Source organism: Rhinoderma darwinii, chromosome 3 (assembly GCF_050947455.1).
Source record: "Rhinoderma darwinii isolate aRhiDar2 chromosome 3, aRhiDar2.hap1, whole genome shotgun sequence".
In the NCBI taxonomy this organism is placed as follows: Eukaryota; Metazoa; Chordata; class Amphibia; order Anura; family Rhinodermatidae; genus Rhinoderma; species Rhinoderma darwinii.
In genome coordinates this window covers 247,974,284-247,997,555 of record NC_134689.1, presented here as the reverse complement: position 1 = coordinate 247,997,555, position 23,272 = coordinate 247,974,284, and the positions used below count along the sequence as shown (strand labels likewise).

The 23,272-nt window shown below is 44.5% G+C and overlaps 1 protein-coding gene across 1 annotated transcript in view; it reads left to right on the top strand.

Annotated features, from left to right (window-relative positions):
• Positions 1 to 12,604: 12,604 nt before the first annotated feature.
• The window catches only part of CRABP1 (cellular retinoic acid binding protein 1), a 33,742-nt gene continuing 23,074 nt past the window's right edge, over positions 12,605 to 23,272 (top strand). The window contains exons 1-2 of the mRNA XM_075855143.1: positions 12,605 to 12,777; positions 15,620 to 15,798. Coding sequence (XP_075711258.1) covers positions 12,708 to 12,777; positions 15,620 to 15,798 — 249 coding nt within the window. The 5' untranslated portion in view covers positions 12,605 to 12,707. The remainder of the gene's footprint in view (positions 12,778 to 15,619; positions 15,799 to 23,272) is intronic.

Sequence of the window (23,272 nt, the reverse complement as noted above, 5' to 3'; positions counted from 1 at the left end):
GTTCCCTGAGACGTCGGTCAAGTCGTACCGCTAAAGCCATAACCTGGTCAAGGGAGTCAGAAGAGGGATAGCTAACTAGCAGGTCCTTCAGGGTGTTCGACAGGCCCAACCTAAACTGGCACCTTAAGGCAGGGTCATTTCACCGAGACGCTACGCACCACTTCCTAAATTCAGCACAATACTCCTCAACAGGTCTCTTACCCTGACGTAAGGTCACCAGCTGACTCTCAGCAAAGGCAGTCCTGTCAGTCTCGTCATAAATGAGTCCGAGAGCAGAAAAGAAACGATCAACGGAGGAAAGTTCAGGGGCGTCAGGAGCCAAGGAGAAGGCCCACTCTTGGGGCCCTTCCTGGAGCCGGGACATAATTATACCCACCCGCTGGCTCTCAGAACCTGAGGAATGAGGCTTTAAGCGAAAGTAGAGCCTACAACTCTCCCGAAAGGAGAGAAAAGTCCTCCAGTCCCCTGAGAACCGGTCAGGCAACTTGAGGTGGGGTTCAAGAGGTGAGGTGAGGGGCACTACCATGGTAGCGTCAGGCTGGTTGACCCTCTGAGCCAGGGCCTGGACCTGTAGGGAGAGACCCTGCATTTGCTGGGCCAGGGTCTCAAGGGGGTCCATAGTAGTGTCAGGGACCAGGGTAGACTAGGTATCGGCTTGTGATTATGTAATGATGGGGGTAGGGAAACGGACAAGTGAGCCCTAATCTACCCGCCACTCTGTCCCTGCCTACTTGCAACGTCCCGCCCTAGGCGACGTGGTACAACTGGGCGGTGGTCCCTACGCTCAGTAAGTGCATGAGACAAACAGACAAGGGTACACAAAGCTAGGGGAAATGGGGCAGTTGCCCACGGCAACACCGTGAGCAACAAGAGTGGTGAACGAGCCGAGTCAAACCAGGAGTGAACGAGGTACCAAACGCAGAGCAGGAGAGTAGTCAGAAAGCCAAGGTCAGTATGGAGCAGGATCAAATAGTCAGAAGCTGTAGCTGGGCCAGGAAACCACACGAGAAGATGTGCCTGGCAGATCCTTTACAACAACATTAAAAGTGACAGGTCCTCTATACTACACCACACAGGAGACCTGACAGGTCCTCTATACTACACCACACAGGAGAGCTGACAGGTCCTATATACTAAACCACACAGGAGAGCTAACAGATCCTTTTTACTACACCACACAGGAGAGCTGACAGGTCCTCTTTACTACACCACACAGGAGAGCTGACAGGTCCTCTTTAATACACCATACAGGGGAACTGAAAGCTTCCCTATACTACACCACACAGGAGAGCTGATACGTCCTCTTTACTACACCACACAGGAGAACGGATGGACAGCTGACACAATCAAATACAGGTAAGATGATGCATACAGACCAAGATTACTACCACCAGGGCTGGCCTTAGGATAGATGGTGCCCTGTGCGAAATTATCTTTCAGCACCCCACCATAAAAAAAAATGTCCCATAAAAAAGTATAATGCCCCCGACATACAGTGTAATAATAATATTTAATAATATATTATAAACCCTTCAAGGACACAGTATTTTGTCCTCTAATTGTGCCCACACAGTATTATGCCCCCTAAGTGCCACACACAGTATATTGCCCCCTGTAGTGCCCCTTCACAGTATAATGTCCGCTTAGTGGCCTCCACAATGTATAATTCCCCCCTCCCCTGGCTGTCACACACAACCCCCCCTTGTAGATAGTGTCCCCCTGTAGATTGTGCCATACACCCTCCCTGTAGACAGTGTCATAATCCCCCACCTCCTCCCTGTAGACTGTGTCATAATCTTCCACCTCCCCCATGTAGACAGTGCAATACAGCTCCCCCCCTCCCCCATGTAGACAGTGCCATACAGCCCCCCACCTCCCCCTTGTAGACAGTGCCCCCAAACAAGAAAAATTGTACTCACCTCGGCCCCATTCCCACGAAGAACTGAGCTGCTCCACAACGCCGACGACGGGATCCTTGCGTCAGCCCCCTACTCACAGTAGAATGATCACCAGCTTCTCACTCACAGTAAAATGACCATCAGCCCCCACTCACAGTAAAATGACCATCAGCCCCCCAATAAAGTGACTATCAGTCCCTTACTCATAGTAAAATCACCATCAGCCCGCCACTCACCGTAAAATGACCATCAGCCCGCCACTCACAGATGCTCCCTGGAGATAGTGCCAAAAAGCCCTCTGTAGATAGTGCCACACAGCCCCCTTGTAGGTAGTGCCACACAGCCCCCTTGTAGGTAGTGCCACACACCCCCCTTGTAGGTAGTGCCACACAGCCCCCTGTAGGTACTGTCACATAACCCCCTTGTAGGTAGTGCCACACAGCCCCATTGTAGGTAGCGCCACACAGCCCCCTTGTAGGTAGTGCCACACAGACCCCTTGTAGGTAGTACCAGACGACACCCCTTTGTAGGTAGTACCACACAGCCCCCTTGTAGATAGCACCCCCCACCTTCCTGTAGATAGTGCCACTGTAGCTCCCTGAAGGAGCGGGATCCCCCTGTGGTGATTCCACTTCTGGACGGAGCGCTTGATGTCTCTGTCCATACATGGACAGTGACATCAGGGGCAACTCCTGAAGCAGGATCCCCGTCCATAGCATTGCCGACGCTGTGACCGGGGATTCCACTCCAGGAGAAGCCAGTGACGTCTCTGTCCATTTAGGGAGAGTGACGTCAGGGCCCAGGGCTTTTCCTGGAGTGGAATCCCTGGTCACAGCATCGGGGATTCCACTCCAGGAGAACAGGAGAAGCCCCTGTTGTCTCTGTCCATTTATGGACAGGGACGTTAGGGGCTTCTCCTGGAGTGGATTCCCTGGTCACAGCGTCGGCAATGCTGTGGACGGGGATTTAGCTTCAGGCGTTGCCCCTGATGTCACTGTCCATGTATGGACAGAGACATCAAGCGCTCTGACCAGGAGAGGAAACCCTGGCCACACGTGGATTCCACTCCTTCAGGGAGCTAGTTGCGCTAGTAGATAGCAGAGCTGGGAGATACTTCCCTGCTCTGCTATAGTGTTCAATAGTATTTGTGTCCTAAGGATGCAGACAGGGCCACCATCAGGGGGGTATTAGGGGTACTACTGTAGGGGGCCCGGCCAAACTTAATTGAAAGTGGGGCCCGGCAACTGCCGCGACTTGCCTTTGGTAGGAAAAAACAGGCCCCTGCAATGGGGCCTGTTCTTTTCACCAAAACAATGTCGTGAGCTACGGGCCCCCCTCTCGTCAAACACCGCCGTGAGCTGCGGGCCCCCCTCTCATCAAACACCGCCGTGAAACACCGCCTTAAAGAATTTTGAGGCACATTTTGACCTGCCCACACTATCTTGCCGCGTTTTTTGCTGCGTTTTTGGCCCGCGGCGATTGAGGACAGCATTTTCTGACTCCCATTGATTTCGATGGCAGGTCAGAGGCGGAACAACGGCAAGAAAGGACGTGCTGCTTTTTCTTTTTTCCCGCGACTGGCTCCCATTGATTTCAGATTAAATCAATGGGAGGCGGTTTTGGAAGTTGTTTGGTGCTGATTCTGACGCAGTGTCCGAGTCAATATCAAGGCCCAAAAACTCTGTGAACTGGGCCTTATTGTTAGGGCTTATTCAGACGAACGTGTAATACATTCGTGCAACGCACGTGATTTTCACGCGCCTTGCATGGACCTATGTTACTCTATGGGGCCATGCAGACTGTCAGTGATTTTCATGCAGCGTGTGTCCGCTGCGTAAAACTCACGACATGTCCTATATTTGTGCATTGTTCGCGCATCACGCACGCATTGAAGTCAATGGGTGCGTGAAAATCACGCCCAGCACTTCCGCAGCAGTATAAACTATGAATGAAAACAGAAAAGCACCACGTGCTACAAACATACAAACAGAGTGTCATAATGATGGCGGCTGCGCGAAAATCACGCAGCCATGCTGTAATGACGGGGGTGGGGAGACAGACAAGTGAGCCCTAATCTACCCGCCACTCAGTCCCTGCCTACTTGCAACGACTCGCCCTAGGCGACGGGGTACAACTGGGCGACGGTCCCTACGCTCAATAAGTGCACGACAGACAAACAGACAAGGGTACACAGAGCTAGGGGGAGAAAGGGGCAGTTGCCCACGGCAACACTGTGAGCAACAAGAGAAGTGAACAAGCCGAGTCAAACCAGGAGAGTACGAGGTGCCAAACGCAGAGCAGGAGAGTAGTGAACAAGCCGAGTCAAACCAGGAGTGTACGAGGTACCAAACGCAGAGCAGGAGAGTAGTCAGCAAGCCGGGGTCAATATGAAGCAAGGACAATAGTACAAGAAGCTGCAGCAGGGCCAGGAAACCAAACGAGAAGAATCACAAGCAAAGGAGGAACAGGAAAGGCAGGTATAAATAGACAGAGGGCGGGAGCTAGCTCCGTCTGGCCAGGCTGTGATAGGTTCTCCCACTCCTGAGCCTGCCACCCTGAGTGGTGGAAGATGGAGTCAGTCTCACAGACATAGAAGCAGGTGCAGACTGATTATCTATGGGCGTTAACCCCTAAGCTGTGCCTGGCAGATCCTTTACACACGCATCATACGCTGCTGACACACAGAGCTGTTATGGACTTTTTGCATGCGCAAAACGCCACATTTTTGCGCACGCAAAAAGCACACGCTCGTGTAAATCCGGCCTTAGGGTAGGAACACACTAGGCATGAACACTGCGGATTTTATGCAACACATTTTATTGTGGGAAATCCGCACCGTATCACAGTCGCAGCAGAGTGGATGAGATTTGAACAAATCTCACCCACACGCTGCAAAAAAAATTGACCTGCAGTGTGGCTTTTTAAGCCACAGCATGTCAATTTATTCTGTGGAATCGCTGGTCCTCTGTTGCGGAAATGCTGCGGTTCTGCCACAAAAATCACAAATGAGAAAAGAAAAGGCACTTTTTTAAACTTACCCCGGCCGTAGTAACTGTTGTTCAAATCTCATCCACTCTGCTGCCACTGTAATACACTGCGGATTTTCCACAATAAAATGTGTTGCATAAAATCTGCAATGTTCATGCCTAGTGTGTTCCTACCCTAAGGCTGGATTTACACGAGCGTGTGCTTTTTGCGCGCGCAAAAAACTGGTGTTTTGCGCACGCAAAAGGTCCATAACAGCTCTGTGTGTCAGCAGCGTATGATGCGTGGCTGCGTGATTTTCGCACAGCCGCCATCATTATGACACTCTGTTTGTATGTTTGTAAACAGGAAAGCACGTTTACAAACGTTTATACTGCTGCGGAAGTGCTGGGCGTGATTTTCACGCACCCATTGACTTCAATGGGTGCATGATGCGCGGAAGTGCTGGGCGTGATTTTCACGCACCCATTGACTTCAATGGGTGCATGATGCGCGAACAATGCACAAATATAGGACATGTCGTGAGTTTTACGCAGCGGACACACGCTGCATGAAAATCACTGACAGTCTGCATGGCCCCATAGAGTAACATAGGTCCGTGCGAGGCGCGTGAAAATCACGTGCGTTGCACGAATGTATTACACGTTCGTCTGAATAAGCCCTAACAATAAGGCCCAGTTCACAGAGTTTTTGGGCCTTGATATTGACTCGGACACTGCGTCAGAATCAGCACCAAACAACTTCCAAAACCGGCTCCCATTGATTTAATCTGAAATCAATGGGAGCCAGTCACGGAAAAAAGAAAAAGCAGCACGTCCTTTCTTGCCACGGTTCCGCCTCTGACCTCCCATCGAAATCAATGGGAGGCAGAAAATGCATTTTTCGGTGCGTTTTTTATCTGCTGTCCTCAATCGCCGCAGGCAAAAAACACAGCAAAAAACACGGCAAGATAGTGTGGGCAGATCAAAATCTGCCTCAAAATTCGGTGCGCGGTTCCGGGCGGTCGCGGGTGCGCGGGCGGTCGCTGGTGCGTGCGGTCGCGGGTTCGTGCTCGCCAGTGCGCATGGAGTTTGACGGCCCCCATGACGACCCCCATGCTACCCAGGGCCGCCATCAGGGGGGGTATTAGGGGTACTGATGTAAGAGGCCCGGCCAAACCTAATTGAAAGGGGGGCTCGCAGCTCACGACATTCTTTTGGTGAAAAAAACGGGCCCCATTGCAGGGGCCTGTTTTTTTTTCTACCAAAGGCAAGTCGCGGCAGTTGCCGGGGCCCCCCTTTCAATTAGGTTTGGCCGGGCCTCTCACATCAGTACCCCTAATACCCCCCCTGATGGCGGCCCTGCGTACCATGATATAGTGCTGGACGGAGTACCGTTAACAGGCGGTGCCACGGTAGGGGGCCCAGAAAATGTAGCTGTATGGGGCCCTGAAATTCCTGATGGCGGCCCTGGATGCAGATACTATTGAATGTGGCGTCGCTACAGCTGTAGCAGCCGCAGCGCCTGCTAACGGCCCCGCCAGTCACGGGCGGCACGGGCACCCTCATGCCCGGTGTCACCACTAGTAGCCGCTGCTACTGAGAGAAGAAGCGCCCGGGCGGAAAAGCAGTTGCTGAGTCGTCGGGCCCAGGCGCTTCTGGAACACAAGCAGTGGAAGGGAGCCATGCAGCACACCCTTCCACCTGCTGGAGTGATGCACCCTGTGCAATGGCACAGTTCGCACACCCCTAAGGCCGACCCTGACTACCACTTGCCATATACTACACTACACCAGCCCTATACTACACTACACTGCAGGAAAAGTGACAGGTCCTCTATACTACACCACAGAATTGGCACGTGCTCTACACACCCCACAGGAGAGCTGACGGCTCCTCTATACTACACCACACAGGAGAGCTGACAGATCCTCTATACTACCCCACACAGTAGAGCGGACAGGTCCTCTATACTGCACCACACAGGAGAGCTGACAGATCCTCTATACTGCACCATACAGGAAAGCTGACAGGTCCTCTATACTGCACCACACAGGAGAGTTGACAGGTCCTCTGTAATACACTCCTCAGGAGAGCTGACACATCGTCTTTACTACACCCCACAGGAGAGCTGATGGCTCCTCTATGCTACACCACACAGGAGAGCTAACAGATCCGCTATACTACACCACACAGGATAGCTGACAGATCCTCTATACCACACCACACAGGAGAGCTGACAGGTCTTCTTTACTGCACCACACAGGAGAGCTGACAGGTAATCTATACTACACCACACAGGACAGCTGATGGCTCCTCTATACTACACCACAAAGGAGAGCTGACAGCTTCTCTATACTACACCAGACAGGAGAGCTAACAGGCCCTCTATAATACACCCCACAGAAGAGCTGACACATCCTTTTCACTGCACCACCCAGGAGAGCTAATGGCTCCTCTAAACTACATCACATAGGAGAGCTGACAGGTGCTCTATACTACACCACACAGGAGAGCTGACAGGTTCTCTATAATACACTCCACAGGAGAGCTGAAACATCCTCTTTACTACACCACACAGGAGAGCTGATGGCTCCTCTATACTACGCCACACTGGAGAGCTGACAGATCCTCTATACTACCCCACACAGGAGAGCTGACAGGTCTTCTTTACTGCACCACACAGGATAGCTGACAGATCCTCTATACTGCAACACACAGGAGAGCTGACAGGTCTTCTTTACTGCACTACACAGGAGAGCTGACATCTCCTCTATACTACACCACACAGGAGAGCTGACACATCCTTTTTATTACACCACACAGGAGAGCTGACAGGTCCTCTTTACTGCACCACACAGGAGAGCTGACAGATCCTCTATACTACACCACACAGGAGAGCTGACAGATCCTCTATACTACACCACACAGGAGAGCTGGCAGATCCTCTATATTACACCACCCCACACAGGAGAGATGAAAGATCTTCTATATTACAACACAGGAGAGCTGACAAATCCTCTATACTACACTACACTGGAGAGCTGACAGGTCCTCTTTACTGCACAACACAGGAGAGTTGACTGATCCTCTACACAATATTTATACTGTGTTATCTTTGCTTTGGGTGCTTTTAATTGGTATGAACTTTTCATAAATCCCACATTGTTGAATACACTTATGGATATACTGTAAACTAATGCAATAACAGCTACAAGCAAAGTAATACCCCACTTATGTTGTGCTACCTTTTATTGTAAAAAGCAATAATGAACATTAACAGTGCACCCTTTGCACTTTACAAATTTGTCATTTATTATTTCACAGCTGGGGAATGAAGCTCACTTCTCATAAGTTAGATGGTACAAAGAGTTGATGAAGTCACAACAGACAAGCCTCCCTTAAGCTAGTTTTTGTCTTATATGAAAATGACCCCTTTAACCCATTGCTGATGCCACTCTCAGCAGGCAACATCGAATCTGGTGAAAACCCACATAGCAATAATAATAGGAGTGTCATATTATGCAGATTTATATGAGTGTATGTCATTATAGCCAGAAGGGACTTAGATTTATGACACCTTAATGTCTGCATCTATGTCCCAAATGTCTCACACGCATATACCAGCTGGGACAGTCTATCAAACCCAATCTGCAGCTGTGACAGACATTAACTGTTCCACTGCCTGAGGGAAGATGCTCAAACCAATTTCTTTATAGTATGATAATTAAAAGACTTAACCATTGCATTTCTATACCTGACAATATTGTACAATTGACAACTTAGAAATGTTAGAAGAGCATCTTTTTGTGTTTGAAGTTAACAAAGATTACTAAACACTAAGGCTGGGTTCACACGACCTATTTGCAGACGTAATGGAGGCATTTTACGCCTCGAATTACGTCTGAAAAAACGGCTCCAATACGTCGGCAAACTTCTGCCCATTACTTTCAATGGGCTTTACGATGTACTGTGCCGACGACCTGTCATTTTACGCGTCGCTGTCAAAAGACGGCTCGTAAAATTACAGCCTTGTCAAAAAAGTGCAGGACACTTCTTGGGACGTTTTTGGAGCCGTTTTCTCATAGACTCCAATGAAAACAGCTCCGAAAACGGGCGTAAAAAACGCAGCGAAATAGCCGCGAAAAACGCGAGTTGCTCAAAAAACGTCTGAAAATCAGGGTGTTTTCCCTTGAAAACAGCTCCGTATTTTGAGACGTTTTTGAATCTACGTGTGAACATACCCTTACAGTAAAATTCACATCTCATGCAAATGCTGGAGGCATATACATGTAAAGGTTTAGCAAGTACCAGTTTGTCATTTAGCACTCTGCGATATCATATTCTGTATTGTGGCTTAACTCAAATTGTGATGGTTTATCTCTGGTTTTAAATAGGACTGCAAATAAACCTAAAGCATTATCGTTATACACAGGCCTTATTCACACAGTGCAGTCTTAGTGCAGTTTTTTATGCCGTTTTTAAAACCATAACTACGAGTGTATTGTAAAGGGAGGGAAAGTACATAGGAAAGATTCTACTTGTACTCTCTTTATGAATCCACTCTTGGTTTTGGCTGCAAAAACTGCACCAAAACTACCACCTTATAAATTAAAGGGAACAACTAGCACACACGTTAGTTAGTCTGGATTTACACACAGGGTTTAGCTGCATTTTTCATGTGTTCTTAAGGCCTGATTCACACAAACGTGTTAAACGTCCGTGGGACGGCCGTTAAAACAGCGGCCGTCCCACGGACCTATGTAATTCAATGTGGCCGTTCACACAGCCGTTGTTTCAATGGACCGTGTGTAGGATCCGTGGGAAAATAGGACATGTCCTATCTTTTCACGCATCACGCATCCCTCCATAGACTCTCAAATATGGTGGATGAGTGACATCCCGTCCCGCAGCGCTGAGCACGGATGCATCTCATCCGAGATGCACAGCGTTCGTGTGAATCAGGCCTAAGTGTGAACAGATGTTACATTAAAGTCTATAGTAAAATATCAAATCCACTGCACACAACTGCGTATTTTTGTGTGGTGTTTTTGAGTCAAATCTGTGGTCAGTGGCATTTTTTTCTAAATGCAGCATGCTTTGGGTATAGCTTTTTTTTAGGAGTTTTTTTTCCATAGGATTCTCTATAGGACTTTAAAAACGCCAGAAAAAAAGAATGTACGAGATTAGAGATGAGCGAACCGGGACAACCGAACCCGGTTTCGGTCCGAACATCGGGAAAAGTTCGGTTCGCAGTGAATCCGAACTTCACCGGGTTCGGCCGAACACATTTTGACCGAACCCGGTCAAAAATATGATACAAATCGGCAGCCACTTGTCTCTATCAATCACTAATAGAGAAAAGAGGCTGCTGATTAAAAATAAAATAAAAAGCATTTCATACGTACCCGGTCGTTGTCTTGGTGACGAGTCCCTCTTCTTCCTCCAGTCCGACCTTCTTTCCTGACGCGGCAGCCTGTGATTGGCTGCAGAGGCCGCTGCAGCCTGTGATTGGCTGCAGAGGCCGCGGCAGCCTGTGATTGGCTGCAGCGGTCACATGGGCTGTAACGTCATCCAGGAATGTCGGGACGGATGTCGAGAGGGACGCGTCACCAAGGCAACGGCCGGGAGACCGGACTGGAGGAAGCAGAAAGTTCTCGTTTTTTTTACAGGTTACTCTATATTCTGATCGGAAATTCACTGTCCAGGGTGCTGAAACAGTTACTGCCAATCAGTTAACTCTTTCAGCACCCTGGACAGTGACTATTTACTGACGTCGCCTAGCAACGCTGCCGTAATGACGGGTGCACACATGTAGCCACCCGTCATTACGGGGCCTCATGCACACGACCGTAAAAACACCCGTTATTACGGGTCGTAATTATGACCCGAAATAGCGGGCCCATAGACTTCTGTTAGCCACGGGTACCTTCCCGTTTTCTCACGGGAAGGTGCCCGTGCCGTTAAAAAGATAGAACATGTTCTATTTTTTTATTTTACGGGCCGTGCTCCTATACTCTATAATGGGAGCACGGCTCGGAAAAACGACCGGCTGCCCGTGCCCGGCCGTGCTCATCTCCTGAAATACTCTGTGCTGCCTTAAACTCTGTGGACAGGTCAGGATCCTGTTTCTTTTAAATGCTGCTGGGGAACCCGCTCGATCCACTATGTAAGGCTGCGCTACAGTGCTTGGGAATAAGTGACTGGGGCAGAAGAGGATGGAGGCGCAGCCTTATATAGTGGATCGAGCGGGTTCCCCAGCAGCATTTAAAAGAAACAGGATCCTGACCTGTCCACAGAGTTTAAGGCAGCACAGAGTATTTCAGGAGATGAGCGTGCGGATCTTGTGCGGGGTGGTGACTTGCCAATCATGTGAAGGTGTTATTGAGGACAGGAGTGGAGGAGAGGTAACAGACTGAGAGCTACGTAATGGTAAGAGCAGAGTTCACAGCAGCACAGAATCTGCACGCTCCTCTCCTGAAATATTCTGTGCTGCTGTGAACTCTGCTCTTACCATTACGTAGCTCTCAGTCTGTTACCTCTCCTCCACTCCTGTCCTCAATAACACCTTCACATGATTGGCAAGTCACCACGTAATGGTAAGAGCAGAGTTCACAGCAGCACAGAGTATTTCAGGAGATGAGCGTGCGGATCTTGTGCGGGTTGGTGACTTGCCAATCATGTGAAGGTGTTATTGAGGACAGGAGTGGAGGAGAGGTAACAGACTGAGAGCTACGTAATGGTAAGAGCAGAGTTCACAGCAGCACAGAATATTTCAGGAGAGGAGCGTGTGATTGGCTGCAGAGGCCGCGGCAGCCTGTGATTGGCTGCAGAGGCCGCAACAGCCTGTGATTGGCTGCAGAGGCCGCGGCAGCCTGTGACTGGCTGCAGAGGCGGTCACGTGACGTGCGTGACCGCCACTACAGCCTGTGATTGGCTGCAGCGAGCGGCGACATGGATGAAACGTCATCGCTGGAGGCCGGACAGTAGGAATGTAAGTATGAACGTATTTTTTAATTTTTTTTATTACATTAAAATTGTATTTTCCGCGCGCTGAGCATGGTACGGTCAAGGTTGCTGAAAGAGTTAGTGCAGCCCATTAACTCTTTCAGCACCCTGGACAGTACTATGCTCGGCGCACGGAAATTACTGGTTCGGTCAGAACTAGTTCGGTCCGAATCGAACTTTTTCGTGAAATTCGGCAAACTAGCCGAACCGAACTTTTCATAAGTTCGCTCTTCTCTATACAAGATGACACCAAATGAAAAACGCCACCAAAAAAGCCTTAAAAAACAGATGTTACATTTTTAAAAGGCTGGCGTTTTTTGATACAGTTTAAATTGCCCGAAAAATTGTGTGTGTGAAGGAGGGCTTACTTTTCCTGCAGAAACGTCAGGCTTTATGTGGAAAATCAAAGCATTAGTTAAGGAACTATTGCTACAAACAAAAATCTAGATTTTTTTTAGTATATAAATGGAAGGTTACTTGAAGTAATCTTATTGACTAGGAATAATAAACTACTTTAGCTGTTCATCCATTAAGACCTTAGCACGGAAGTCGCAGTGGAGACGGAATCCTATACGTTATTTCTATATTATGGCTATGTCCTTGTAAGGTGCTTATATTTCTAATGAAAATCTGACATTTCAGAAGGGGGGCAGTGGAGAGGGCAGAAGGAGGGGCGCCCATTCTCTCCTTCATCACGATGACACACATGAGAGAATAAGACAGGACTCATTTAGACGTCTGGCTGGAATCAGAGCGTCCGCTTAGGGTGAACCTTTCTGAGTTCTTTCATTTGTACCCTGTTCACCACCAACGCCTGCGTGGAACTAGCACATACATCATGCCAGATTTTGCAGGAATTTGGAAAATGAAAAGCAGTGAGAATTTTGACGAACTTCTGAAAGCTCTTGGTAAGATTGCCAAATAATAATACAGCTTATCTGCATCCATGCCAGAATTTTACATTCTATAGGATTTTATATATTTCCACAGGGGTCCTTAACTTTTTCCTATATAAATCTACATTTGGCTTATTAAAAACAGGAAAGTATCATACTACTAACTTATTCATTAAGAAACCATTTTTTTTTATTATATCTTTTATACAATTATAATTTCACATTACATAGCACCAATTTATTAAGAAATTCAGTCAATATTGTGCTAAAAGAATAACATTTACTCTATTTTATCACAAGAATTGTTTAGATTTGCATTACCTCTCCTTTTTTCTTTATTTTTTTTTCTAAATACACTTACATGCACAGGTGTAGCAGAGCTAAGCTTGTCATTTTCAATGACTGGCATCGTAATCTTCTGTTTGTTTGTTTTTTTATAAGACTGCTGGTAAATCTACTGAGATAGTATTACTTACTATAAAACAAATTGAGCTCTGCTACCTTTGTATATGGGACATACATCATTTAATATCCCGCAAATGCATTTGTGAATTAGGGAAATTTATCAAAAAAATAATTAATTCCATGTGATTTGGCAATAAGGTAATATCCACAGGTAGATTACAAAATCGATGGACTAAACCCAGAAAGAAATAATTACAAATAGTGTATAAATATTGATTGGTTGTAATGAGAAATTATTATATGGCATTATAATGGGATGTGAACCTGGCATAGTATAACTATATATATGACTATAGAAAGCAACATCCTGCATTCACCATAGAAACTTTAGTGTAAAAGGGCCCAATTATCAAATAAGGAAAGTATTGGACCTTCCTGAAAATTATTTTTCATTGAATGTATTTTTAGGGCCGATTTGGCTGCAATTGTTTATTAATATCCTATTTTATTCAGATTAAACACAGTGTATACATTATTGACTGAGAAATTCAATGCAACTGACATCTTTTTCATATATTATATATACCCACAAGATTATGTCAGTAGCGAATGAAACTACCATTACAATTGGACACAACCCAAATAACTGAAATAAAATGATTAAAAAAAAAAAGAATTGTATATATAATATATTGGATATAGTAGGACGGAAACGTTGCAGTTGTGTGTTGACTGAACAAACCACTTTTTTTTTCTACATTGGAGTGCTGTGGGATTTTATATATATATATATATATATATATATATATATATATATATATATATACATATAGACAAAAAAGAAGAAAGTAGCAGCACTCACGCCAGGAAAAATATATATTTGGGTGCCCAGTAAGTAGTCCTGATCCCCTTAACTAAGTACAATTTTCAAAGAGAGATCTTGCAGCACTCCAGTAAGCAATAGAAGAGTGTAATTTATTCAGTCAACATCAAGAAAAATGCAACATTTCAGTCCTGCAATAGGACCTTTCTCAAGCCATATATATATAGACATACCAAAGAACAGGTGGGTGAGGCAGGACCCAAAGAATTCACATTATATTGATGCTGTTTAACATGCAAATTTTTTGGTCCTACCTCACCGACTTGTTTTTTGGTATGTCTATAATGTCTCTGTTTTAATAGTTTGTTTTTTTTTTAACTGATTTTGGATCAATTAATGCGGTTGGACCATTTATACATTTGGTGGGATTATTTCCTGTCTTGATTAGCTATTGTTACTGGTCAATGCGTAGGAACTTTCATCTCATAGAATGCATCGATTATAGCTACTAGTAGGAAAAAGAAAAACTCTAGAGCAGGGGTGGGGAACGTCCAGCCCGTATCAGGCCCGCAAATTCATTTGGTCTGGCCCTGCCGACATGCACCGACCTCACTCAGACCGCCGCATCAGTCACTACTTGGCTCCGTCCTCCTGCTCCTAAATGTGAGTGACACCACTCACATTTAGGAGCAGGGTGGACGGAGTCAAGTAGCTTCATTCATGTGACTCAGGTCATGTGACTGGACTGGTCCACTCCCGGGTCGGCATGTACCGACCTCACTCAGACAGCTGCCGTCTCATTCACTAGTAGTGAATGACACTACTTGGCTCCATCCGCCGACCTCCTGCTCCTAAAATGTAGAAATTTAGCTGAGGCCTCATGTAGAGTAAGGATCTAAATGCATTTTCCGCGAGCCACAGCCTACTCAGACTGCCACCAAGCAAAGCAAAATAATCGCGTCGCAGACACTGGGTAGACACTGGGTAGGTATTAAAGCTTAAGTGGTGTGACATCCTACAAAAGTATCGATCTTTCAAAGAGAAATACATAAGCGGTTAATTAATTAAATGTTTAACCAAATATAGCAAACTAATTTTTAAGTTGTTCATTTTGTATGGCCCGTGAATGATGTTATAAATATCCAAATGGCCCTTGGCAGAAAAAATGTTTCCCACCCTTGTCCTAGAGGGTTATAAAAAGTCATCCACTAAGAAATTATTTAATTTTTTGTTATAATAGTTCCCTGCAACAACCTGGACAATTTAGTGAATACTAGAGTACATATTCTAACAAGAGATCCCCAACAATTTTTCCAAGGACTAGAGAAGTTTTAAATGGTATTATACATGTTCTACATCTTTGAACCATTTTGAATCCAGCATGTGCTATAGGGGCCCATTCATGGTAATTATAGAAATCAATGAGGTGGATTCAGCAACCGAATAGTACTGATAATTATTACCACAATATATGCGTTCTTAGAATTTTTTTAACATTTCACGAAGAGTATTTTTAAGTTAATAATGTAAGACTTAAATGAACGATGTAAAAGGTTGTTTTCTAATGTGAATAAATGAGATAAGTTTAATGTTCACATGTGTAATTGCTGTTGTATAATGATATAGGTGTGAATGCAATGCTCAGGAAGGTAGCAGGGGCTGCAGCTTCAAAGCCTCACGTAGAAATCCGTCAGAATGGAGACAAGTTTTATATTAAGACATCTACTACAGTCAGAACAACAGAGATCCAATTCACAGTTGGAGAAGAATTTGATGAGGAGACTGTGGATGGCAGAAAATGCAAGGTAGAGTCTCCTTGTGTCAAATTATTAAGAAATATTGCGACATCTCTAAATACTATACATGCTCTAGATTATTAAAAGTTGTAAAATATATATTAGTAGAAGATGTTGAACAGTAAAACAGACTGGTGATCCCCATACTGGATGGAGGATCTGTAGACTGTAGACTTGAGTAACGATATATCAGAAATGATAGAGAAATAGTCATTAAGGTATTGAAGTAAATATGCTAGGCATTGATGACATTGGAGCCACCATAGTGATTTAATAGATCTTAGTGCCACACATGTGCTATTAACACAACTCTTCCCTATCCTGGAAATAGAAAAGAATTATGTTCATGCAGATTTCCAAGATATGCAATCATGAGCACTTCGGGTCTCTTTCTTCCCCATATTTGTTACTGGGGAAAGGGTCAGAATGGTGAGAGTATGCTGTATATTAAAGCATTCTATAAGTAAAAAAGGATTATCCAGTTTTGGCTGAAGATTCCCCCAACCCGCCAGGTCTCCCAGATATGTGCTGCACCGTATATTGGGAACTTGTTTTTCCGCATCAGATTACTGTACAGTGGTTCATGTAAAGACTTCAACAAATGCACAACATCAAATCAAGCTTTATAGAGTACATAAGAAAGTAATGCGCTGAGATTTCAGATACACTGCCTGCAATATTGGGTATGTAGCTGTGAATGTGACTGGACTACAAGGCCAACTTCACATGGGAGGTTGGCTATTCAAGGAGTTGGGACAGCCTGAGGGCTCAGGGCATAAGACTGGCCATAGTCAAAATGCACCATGTTTCTTTATAAATGTTGAAACTCAAATCCTTTGCTTTAACAGGGGAGCTCATGGCATATAGATTTTTACTGCTCCCATTGGGTTTAATATTGTATAAATGCATATGCAGAAATTGCAGTGTTGGCAACAAGCACTCAAAAAGCTATTATTTAAATCGGCTGTGTGATGCGAAGCAGGCTACTCAGACCTTTCTATGGGTATGAGAAAAATGGGGCTCCAACCTCTATAAAGATATATGGTGCAGTTTCTGGGAATACAAAAAACCTGCCAACTTACAAAAACTACAAATAATAAAGCCTTTAAATACTTACTGTCAAAATTCCTCGCCAGTTCCCTGTGCTCCAATGCGATGGCTACGCCACATTGATGTTGTATTTATAATAATATCATGTCACATGTCAATGCAATCCAGTGCCGTGGCGTAACTATGGACGTTGTCCATACTATCACTATCACTAGGTCATGTAACATGCTGAAAGCTCAGACGGAACGGAGCCCTAGCGCAGGTGTGAACGAAGCCTAAGAAAGTTTGACAGTAACCTTCCGGTAACCTTATTACAATTTATTTTTTGTTCCCACAGTAGATAACCCTTCTACTCATTGATAAAAAAAAAAAAACATACCAAGCATGCATGTTTATGGTGGAGTCGGGAGAAATAGCTGTCAGTCTAATGAGCGTTCGGCCAACAAGTTTATGGCTGGCTTTAAAGAGTGTAGAATTATAAGGAGGATTTTCACCCAATCTGGAAGAGATGCACGTTTGGACACAGGAGAGTATCAAACCATATGCACAAAGCAGATGTTCTGTTTGTATTAGTACCCCATCCACGTACAAACGCAGCTATTCTACTTTTCTCAGAAATCCCTGTAACATTGGACTCAGGATTGGACTGGCCCACCATAGGATTCTCCAGTGGGCACAGGCTCTAACACAATAATGGGCCTTAAAGGTCCAGCAGAAGACAACCCCATTTAGAGCTCTTTGGAGCCAATCACTTGCCACTAGGGTTGATTTCTTATGGGATGATTCACCCATTACCTACTTGACCTTACTGATGATATGTCCTTTGTGTATAATGATAACAACAAGGACTATTATAAAATTAAAAGTAGATATGCACATGTTCTTTATAGATGGAGGGTAGTCCCTTAAAATAATTTCCTCTGATGGGCCCAAGGGATCAAATTTTGACGCTTATTGGACACATAAGTTGTGCAAGCTGATTCCTGTAGAATTTAGGGATCACGTAACTGAACAAAAATAATATTCCTGTGGATGCAGGGTCTTCTATAAAATCCTTATGCTTTTCATTATTTTCGTGGATTTTGCTAGCTTACAGAACCTGACTGCTATAATATGAACAGTAACCACAGATCAGCATACAGTGATGCCACATTAAAGTCCACTAATGCACTATATAGGAGGTACACAAAGAACATGTATTCAGCTGAAATACTACTTGTGCAATTCAGCATTTTCAGATTGCCTATAAAATTCTGATAAAACTCAATTAGGTTATTTCTGAATAAAATGTATTTGCCATAAAAATAAATCAAAGAACATAAAACAATAGAAAATTCCTGCCAAATATCTACTCTGCCTATTAATGTTTTCCTTATTGTACATAGCTCTTTAATAAAAGCCTAATTTTAATTATCCTGATAGGTCCCATAAAAATAATCATAATATATTATTTACTTAAAGGGAGTCTGCACTTTGGACATTCCCTACTTGTTAGTAGGGTCCCTTGACAATAAGTAGATTATAAAGGTCTCTTTGTGTTCAGTTTCCCTGAAGCGCCACCACAGGGAAAATTGAGCATTACACAGTCACCATTCACATCAATAGGTTGTTTGTGTATTGCAGGACAGGACAGGTCCTAACTGCTCCACACTCTCCATGGTCGAGAGATCCTGGACATGGGACCCTCCCCCTTCTGTTAACTCAAATCAGATTACCCTAATTGGGTATTTGAGAGTGGATTTTCTAAACTAGACAACCCCTTTAATGTAAAACGGTAAGTAGTAGAATTAATATAACACACACAGAGTGGTAAAATGTGAGTGAATTAGCTAGGCATGATGCAGCTGTCAATGGAAGTGCATTAGTATAACAGATGATACACATAATGGGCTACCATAAGGTGTATATATCTTTGGCTGTCACATTGAACGTGAACTGGCTACATGATTACATCCCAGACATTACACAGTGTACAGTTTATTAAACCTGACCAGCAAGGCATGACACCATGATTTAGATGGCTGCCTCCCATCTGCCTCGTGCCTTGTGCTGTCGAGCCGAGAAGATGGGGTGGATTTATTAGATCCTCAAGCCTGCAAGAAGGGTTCAGTACTAATGATGCAATAGAGCAAGTTATTGATCAAGAACATTAGGATATTCGGTAATGAAATACTATTAGCTAAACTGTGGCTTACATTATAGTTGCATACATATAATTATTTTTTACCATTTGGCTGCTTGAAACTGAATAACTATGATGCGACTTTATCCACTGAAGAACTAGAAACAGAAAATATCCACATAAAAAATACATTAGACAAAACCAGTATTGAAAATTATTTAACATAAAATTAACCACAAAATTGGTAATAACTTTGTATAAATAAGCTAATAATGTATGAAGGTCAAAAAGTTAATTTGCAAACAAAATGTAAAAGCATGTGGGGTAATGTATGATGCCCTCTACACCAGTTTCCTGGCATAGAAAAGTAGCAATTCTAACAAATGTTTTGCTTCTTTTCTATTTTTACACCGTTTCCGCCACTTTTCAAAAAAGTTGGCAGGGATCAGCAAAAAGGGGTGGGTCACCGCAGCCCAATAAATTTCCTATAATTGACGCCAGGAAACTGGCATAAATTATAGCGCATATCTTTGATAGCTCCTAGCTGGTGTCAATTTCATTTTCTGGCACAAGGATGGGCAGAGATGTGCCTTACAGGGGCGGATTAAGGGTACCATGGGCCCCAGGCACTTTTTCAAGTCTGCCCCCCACCCCGAACTCTGAAGACAGAACTCTGAAGACGCTGTACCGTATATAGTTGCAGATTTCTGTTTAGTTGGCCACAGATCTGGCACAGTTTTGAATTAGCTGTAAAAGCAGAATGAGCCATACAGAAGAAAAAAGAGACACTAAAGTGGTCAGGAGCTTTATAACTTTTTTATTTTTACGTCAATGGAGTGGTGTGTGAAGGATTATTTGTTTGCGGGTGGAGTTGTAGTTTTTATTGGCACCATTTAAAGTACCATATAATGGGTGAATTGGAAAAAACTGAGATTCCTCCATGTTTTTTTGGGTTTAGTTTTTACTGTATATATTTACCTCGCCACGTATGCTTCCTCAGGGGGATGTCTGAGGAAGCATACGTGGCGAAACGCGCGTCGGGGTTCATGTAGCGGAGTTGACATTGCTAACCACTCTTTGTTGCTGTCTATGGGTGAGTTCATGATCTGACATATGACTCTTTGACAGCACTGTTACTTTGATTATACCTTCTCCTGTTCTTTACTAGTTATTAGATCTGTATTTTACAGCTATTTCTCCTAAGAGATTTTCTCCTTATGATGGAGGGTATACTGGTGATAATTTGTCTAGAGTTTTCATCTGTCTATTTATTTATATGTTCACCCATATACCAGAGTCAGCAATAATTATTGACACTGTCTCCGCAATTCACACTAGAGTTGTATCTTTTTGTATTTTAAATTGTCCGTGTTTTTTTTTTTTAAATAAAATTTACTATTTTATATATATATTGGCGTCAAAAGCTCTGGTTGTTTCTTCATAGTATCTTAAAACTAAGAAGTTGTCGGATAGATAACCTGATAGTAATTTGAAGTGAAAAATCTTTCAGCGTTCACTCAAATAATCTACAGGGCAAATTATGGTATTAAAATTGTGCAAAGGAAAGAAGGAGAGGATCCAGCGATGTATAATAGAAGTGGGGAAACTCGGTTTCCACTTTTATTGGATGTGAGCAATAAATAGCGAACACAAGAGGAGTAACAAGGTGGTTAGGATGGCAAATAGATAGAAGCCTACGCGTTTCGAGCACGATCCGTGCTCTTATTCATGGCTAATTCCCTATATTCAAATTGTGCTTTAGGCTGGGTGCCACTCCTTAGTAGCCCTTACCCACCGCTTCCTAGTGTAGTTAGACTCCTGCCAGTAGCATTACTGTAGTGGTGCAGAGGCTGCAGTCATAACTGGGAATCCAATTGTGAGGGGCTTGGAGGCCCACCTGCAGCATAAGATAATAGCAGTACCACACATATTGGAAACTGCATAATGATGTTATTGTGCTATGTGGAACTGTCACACTATACCACTGAAAGTTTCACTTTTGTACTGGCTATAGACCTATAAAATATGATGTTATAAGATATGGTGGACAGAAAAATCATTACTAGTTAGGAAGCTGTCTCAGGTCTAGCTTTTCTACTGGGCTCCAAGAGTCTTTGGACCCTGAGCATTTGGCAATTCTGAATTAAATGTTTCCTATATATACTGAACAACTAGTAATTTCTGAGATTTTTAGGTGCTGGATTAAAAAATATTTGTTGTAAAATAATGTTGTAACAATAATAATACAACAATTTATACATAACACACTTTTTTTTAATCTAAAAGAAAGTGATAAATAGACCACGCGCCCAAGGGAGCAAACAGAAAGGTGTCACATTTCTGGGGTATGTGGACCCACTAGGTCAGCGACCACGGGCACAACAGTACCCCCCCCCTTATGCCCCCTCTTGTTAGGGCCAGAGCGTAAGAGGAAATTTTTAATGAGAGCTTGGGCATCAATGTTCTCTTCAGGCTCGCAAGACCTCTCCTCAGGTTGAAAACCTTTGCAGTCCACCAGATAGAAAGTCTTTCCCCCTACACCCTTGAAGTCCAGAATTTCCTTCACTTCAAAGATGTCAGTAGAACCACTGGGAGCGACTGCAGAACCAGGGGATTTGCTGTAAGGGTTCAGGACCACAGGCTTTAGGAGAGATTTATGGTACGAGTTGGGGATTTTGAAAGTAGGAGGCAGCCGAAGCTTATAGGACACAGGGTTTATTTGTTGTAACACCTCAAAGTGGTCGGGGGAAACTGGGAGCGAAATTGTGGGAAGGGATATTCCGACGAATGTTCTTTGAAGAGAGCCAGACCTTGACACCGGGGAGGAACTGTGGAGGAACCCTTCTCTTCTTATCGGCATATGTTTTTATGCGATCCATTGCCTGAAGAATCGTGGATTTGGTCTGCTGCCAGATGTGAAGAAAAGTCCGGAATGAAGAATTGGCTGCAGGCACTTGAGACAAAGTTGGTACAGGAAGAGGAACTCCTGGGTACTGACTGTATACAATATAGAACAGAGAGGAAGCAGTAGACTTACTAGTATAGTTATTGTATGAGAATTCCACTCAAGGCAGAAGCTGTACCCAATGGTCATGTTGGACAGAGACATAATGACGGAGATAATTCTCTAGTATTTGGTTGATCTTTTCCACTTGACCGTTAGACTGTGGGTGATAGGCAGAAGAAAAGTCTAGCTTCACATCTAAAAGATTACACAAGGCTCTAAGGAATTTAGACGTGAACTGTACACCCCGGTCAGAAACAATATGAAGAGGTAGTCCATGTACACGAAAGATGTGTTGGGTGAACAGATCTGACAGACGAGGGGCTGAGGGAAGGCTAGTTAAAGGAACAAAATGTGCCAACTTGGAGAAACAGTCTACTACTACCCAGATCATAGTACATCCAGCAGAAGAGGGTAGGTTAGTGAAAGTCCATGGCAATGTGTTGCCAGGGAGCATCAGGCACTGGTAGAAGATGGAGCAGACCAGCAGGTTTAAAATTAGAAGAATTGTTTAGGGCACAATTAGCACAGGAGGAAACACAGTCCAAGAGATCTCTAGGCAGCGAGGGCCACCAATAATGACGAGAAATAAAGTCCCGAGCCTTGTGAGCACCAGAATGCCCGGCCAGTTTGGAATTATGCCCCCAGCAGAGGATTATTTTCCTGTCAGCAGGATGGACAAAAAGCTTTCCAGGAGGAATGTCCTTTATCTGCAGAGGATTCACAGCAATAATCCTAGAAGGATTAATAATGTGTTGAGGTTTTTATTCTGAGGCGTCAGTTGCAAATGACCGAGATAGGGCATCGGCTTTAATGTTTTTGTCTGCAGGGCGGAAGTGGAGAAGAAAACGAAATCCAGCGAAGAACAGCGACCATCTAGCTTGACGAGTATTTAGTCACTGTGCAGACTGCAGATATGTAAGATTTTTTGTAATGATGGGGGTAGGGAAACAGACAAGTGAGCCCTAATCTACCCGCCACTCAGTCCCTGCCTATTTGCAACGACCCGCCCTAGGCGACGGGGTACAACTGGGCGACGGTCCCTACGCTCAGTAAGTGCACGACAGACAAACAGACAAGGGTACACAAAGATAAGGGAAATGGGGCAGTTGCCCACGGCAACACCGTGAGCAACAAGAGTGGTGAACGAGCCGAGTCAAACCAGGAGTGTACGAGGTACCAAACGCTGAGCAGGAGAGTAGTCAGTAAGCCAGGGTCAGAATGAAGCAGGGTCAAATAGTTCAGAAGCTGCAGCAGGGCCAGGAAGCCACACGAGAAGAATCACAAGCAAGGAGGAACAGGAAAGG